At 41.8% G+C, this 4,988-nt stretch overlaps 2 protein-coding genes across 2 annotated transcripts in view; one reads left to right on the top strand and one right to left on the bottom strand.

Annotated features, from left to right (window-relative positions):
* The window catches only part of LOC107698718 (attractin-like protein 1), a 286,058-nt gene that overhangs the window by 272,184 nt on the left and 8,886 nt on the right, over window positions 1-4,988 (top strand). The gene's annotated exons all lie outside the window — the stretch shown is intronic.
* LOC107698734 (female protein-like) overlaps window positions 3,979-4,988 on the bottom strand; it is a 1,569-nt gene continuing 559 nt past the window's right edge. The window contains 2 exon segments of the mRNA XM_016499833.1: window positions 3,979-4,567; window positions 4,569-4,717. Of these exon segments, the coding sequence (XP_016355319.1) occupies window positions 4,043-4,567; window positions 4,569-4,717 (674 nt within the window). The 3' untranslated portion in view covers window positions 3,979-4,042.

Below are 4,988 nucleotides of genomic sequence, written 5' to 3'. Positions count from 1 at the left end.
GGCTGGATGCCATGGTACAGACGTGGCCGAGGCTTCGTCTGTACACCTTTCCCCCGATTGTTCTGCTCCCGGGAGTTCTGGAGAGAGTGCGCTGGAACGAGGTCAGTCGATTGCCAGTAGCCCCGTTCTGGCCGGGCTGAGTATGGTTCTCGGACCTGATTCCTCTCCTCGACGGCGCTCCATGGGAGATTCCCGTCAGGAGAGATCTCCTCTCACGGGCGGAGGGCGCATCCCTGCCCGGAGCTGGGGAAGCTGTGGGTGTGGCCTCTGAGGAGGCACAACTCATAGCTTCCGGTTTCTCAACCGAGGTTGTTGAGACCATCCTCCATCCAGAGCTCCCTCTATGAGGAAACTGTACTTCTTGGTGCGGAGACCGCCAGCTCGACCCAGCTATCTGCCTGTTTGGTACAGTTCTGGAGTTCCTGCAGGCCGTTTATCCGCAGGGTTGACCCACTCCACCCTAGAGGTCTTCGGGATGGCGGGCCCTGCCTACTTTAGCCATTACTGGCTCCCTTTTCTCTCGCCTTAGTTGTGCTCTTCCACACTAGGCAGGGATTTGCAAGTCTGGCGGCGTGGGCATTCTCGTTCCCGTAGCGTTTCGACGCAGCTCGAGTTCCTGAAGGGGAACATCTCCAGGTTACGCATGTAACCATGGTTCCCCGAAGGGAACGAGATGCTGCGTCTCAGGGCCATACTTCCTGCATCCCTGCCAGTGCTTGCTTCACTCCTAGAAGCTGACGCCAGTTTCACCGCACATGCTTTTATGCTTTCTGGTCGCTACGTCACCCCGCCCGTGACATCTCGCCCATCCATTGGACTGATTACACATGTGATTCAGAGCGTGGTCACGCTGGAGGCATTCCCGTAGCGTTTCGACGCAGCGTCTCGTTCCCTTCGGGGAACCATGGTTACATGCGTAACCTGGAGACGTTTTCATGTGTTCTAAATAAAATGGGAAGACAGAGGGAAATGAAGAGGACAAAAGTGACGAGATAAGCGAGCACTTCAAAGAGGTTGAAAACTGGTGTCAAGCTTTTGATTGACAGGTAAAATAACATGCCACGCCAAAGCGGCAGAGTTGTTGAAAAAGGGCTATGTCTAAATCAGTGGTTTAATCTGGCGCAAATTCTAGAATGGCTTCCATCTTTTAAAGTGAATGTTTACATATCAAAAGTTTTACTTTAATATTTTAGGATCTTCAGCAAAGTATTCCCAAACCCTTCTGGTTGATTGCTGAGACCTGCACACTTAAATACACGATCAACAATATCAGTCCACTCTAAACAAACAACACACCACATATCAAAGAAACGCAGCAGTCTTCTGCATACATATTGTCCCTCGCATTTTGAGAAACAAACTTTGCCTCAAGACACTGATCAGACTTGCATGAGGTGGTGTGTTCATTATTGGACTGTTATGGATGCGGTGTTGGGGGCTGCCATGTTAAAGATAGCTGTTCTCCCCTGCTGATGTGTGTTAGGGCCCCACATCCCTGAGGCTCCTGAGCCTGGCCCCTGACACCATGAGCCAATGTGAGCCATGCTGCCAGCTCTCTGCATGCTAATGTAATAGTATTATTCCATACTTATTACAGCCCCTAAAGCTGTGCACACAGAAGGACTTTGTAAATATCTGTTTTGTGCACGTCTGTGAGGGATCACATCCGTTCATTAGATGGATATTTCAGGAGCTTAATTTTCATATATTTCACTATCATCCGATACAATAGAAAAATCAGCTGACATTTCTTTTAAGATTCAGGATGAAATATCTTGGAGAAAGGATCTCAAGGAAAGCAGTAATTTATAATAATACTAATTAAACAAACAGAATGTGTGATTTTAATGCAATTGTAGTGGAAAATGTTGTCATGCTTACTAAAGACATGTAAAATAATGTGTAAGTAAAGGGTGATAATGCTTTCCGCTGAATTTGTTACAAATATTGCAGATGAGTAAAATGAATTATACAACAATATTTATATATGCTGTTATACAGAGTCTTACTTTGTGTTTAGTGTTAGTAGCAGTTTGATTATTACACAGAATTATGTAGCCTACTTTGTAATGTGAAGTATGATGGCTAATGCACTTCTTAACAGTAACCTGGAGTGATTACATCATCATATTCCACAAATTTCATTTTTTTTTTTTTGAGAATGTCATTTACATTCTAGAAAGTAATTTTAATGATAATTAAGAGCACAATGGGTTATTCTAAGTTTTTATATATATATATATATATATATATAAACTTTCACTTCAGAAAAAAAGTGGAAATGCCTTTTTTTCAGTTTAGTGCAAATTTAAAAAGTATTACACCATAAATTTGTTTTTGTTAAGAGTCATTTGAATAGTGCAAGCTCACAAAAGGATGAAGACTACTAATAATAGTTTTCTATTAAAGTGTTTTAATTGTGCATGGTGCGGATCGCGCCACTCACTGTATTATCAATGTTACAATGACGTGTTGTTTCACTAAACGTCATTGAGGAGCCGCGCGCTCATTGGCTGAGGCCTCCGTAATTTTGTTTGATGAGAAGAGCGAAAATTAGGTAGTGGAACGCGCTTATTAATATTGGTGACATATTCAACGTAAAGTATTATCACCCTCTACTTACACATGGAAAAGTGAGAATCAGCACCTGTACAGCCGAAGAAGCAGTAAAGCTCTGAATTCAGAAGACAGGAAGACAAAGACAAAAAAAGCGAGAGTAAAGATTGGTACGGCTTTTTTTTTTCTCTTCTTCTTCCTCTTCTCCTTATGTTATGATGCTTGTCTGTTGTCTGAATAAGAAATTTTGAATTTTGTACCAGGCCATTTATGGTTGTAAAGTTTACATTGTTCAATAAAGTAAAAAATAAATAAAAAAAAGATCAGTACGGCACACACAAGGTGAAAAGATTTAACGAACAACGAAGAAAACCCTGAGCAGTGAAGTTGCTTCTTTTTTTCTTGAACAGGTAAGGGAATCAGTTAATTATTGTGTAGAGTGCTCTCTAAAAAACGCACAAGTATTAGTGTTGTTTACATAAATTTTGAGATGTCATGCCGATCCACGTCAATAGATGGCAGTGCAGCGTCTTAATAGCGATACAAACCCTACCTAAAGAACAACTGAATAACCAAAATGTCATTACTTTCTAGAATATTTCAGCTTTATTTCAATTACTGAACACATGTATTGATTGATTGTAATAGTTTTGGTTAACAATAACAACCCTGGTGTCAAGAGGTTTGCTCCTGTAGTTGTTTGTTTTGCCGTTTAGGTTTCATTCCCACTCACAATCTTTTTGTATACAAATAAATCACTGTACATAGTTCCCCTCATGTTTTCCAATCAATTAGCAAATTTGTCAGTTGTGTCAAAGCACAGTGATCTGGTGGCCAGCTGACCGAAAATAAAATGAAAATAAACAAACATATTTGATATTTTAAAACGTATGTTTATCATCAATTCTTTTAATTATTTCATTATTAGGACATCAATTTTTTGGTTCTACATTTTGGTTTATGCAGGGATTTGAGAGTTTATTTTAATAAATATCAAAAATATAAAAGGTGTGCATTATAGCTGACACCTAGATGAGCACTTTATAGTTGGTTTTATGACTGTAAGTCATTCTCTTCAAATGCTATTGAAGTTAGAAACGTGTATACCAATGGTGTATGTAACTTTAAAGATGGTACCTAAATTTGTGAATATCGAATGTACAGTACAACGTCAAACCAATTTTATGCCGGTCAATATTAGTGGTAAATGCTGTCACTCTATTAGTTATATATTACTTACCTGACCAGGCCATTTGGTCATTATATGGGTATTGAGTGAGTGGGTGGGTGGGAATACATGCAAACTTGAGGCCACTGTGTCAAATTTACTCAAGCTGATCATTAAACTACACCAAACTCTGACTCTAATTCAAGTCAGTTAGGCTTCTCTTGTTTGGTCAATACTGAAAACTCAGCACAAAGTTCACTGTCAAGATGTTTATTAATTTCTCGTGACATTACATCAAGAGTTCAGTACAACAGAGCACTATTGCTGCTCTTCTTTGGTATAGAATGTTACTTGATGCTTTTCTTCCACTTGTGCAGACCCAGCAATGGTGTACATCAGATTGTGCCAGTTAATGTAATCACCGAGTTTGTATTTGGTCTTTGCCTCCATGTAGGTCTTAATCTGACGGGTGGTCAGGACTTGTCCATGCACATGCACATCTGCTATGAAACCTGTGAAGATAGAGGGTTGGAGGAACCCTCCATCATATTGGGTCTGATACTGGCCAAGTGCGATGACAGGGTTTCCTTTAAAAGATACTTTAGTGCCCACTGCCTTCTTAATACTGGCTACTTCATTCACAAACATCTGTGCAAGACCACTGTTGGCATCCCAGGTCGCACACACTGAGTTCCACTGATTCATGTTAAACGTCAACCCTTTGAATTCAGCCTGTGTGTTATGAATAAACATCTGGTACTGCTTGCTGTCAACTAACCAACGTAAAGAAAAGTCTTGAGGGTGGGACGGTGTAGCCAGAGAAAAAAGACATGGGCTGGGTGGGACTCGCTTGTTCAGTGTAGAATCGCAAACACACGGTGGCTGCAGACAGTTCCATGGATTAATTTGGGTGCAGCTTCACCCAGTTGCTGATGGTCAGCTCTGGGAACGTGATGACCTTCTCCCTCAAACATTTTCTGTCTTTCTTCGGCTCTATGGTTGATATAATAAGATGTTTTCAACACTTAAGGCATTAAAGACTCTTTAATGTGAAGTGACACTGGTTGACGGCCTAGCGGAAGCCCCGGCTTAGCGTGAGCTGAGGCCAGGCTAGAGTGAGCAGAGGCGGCGGGGTTGAGAATGGCGCAGACGGCGGATCCGACGAAGGAGTGGCAAGCACGTGACGACCCCGGGCTTCATCCACGGTGAAAGCCGATCCGGCGATCCACAGCACTAAGTTGATGTATTCCCTCAGCGACCAGCA

Source organism: Sinocyclocheilus anshuiensis, unplaced genomic scaffold (genome assembly GCF_001515605.1).
Source record: "Sinocyclocheilus anshuiensis isolate Anshui unplaced genomic scaffold, SAMN03320099.WGS_v1.1 scaffold1015, whole genome shotgun sequence".
Lineage (NCBI taxonomy): Eukaryota > Metazoa > Chordata > Actinopteri > Cypriniformes > Cyprinidae > Sinocyclocheilus > Sinocyclocheilus anshuiensis.
Note: the sequence above shows the minus strand (reverse complement) of the source record. Positions and strands in the feature narration are given on the sequence as shown.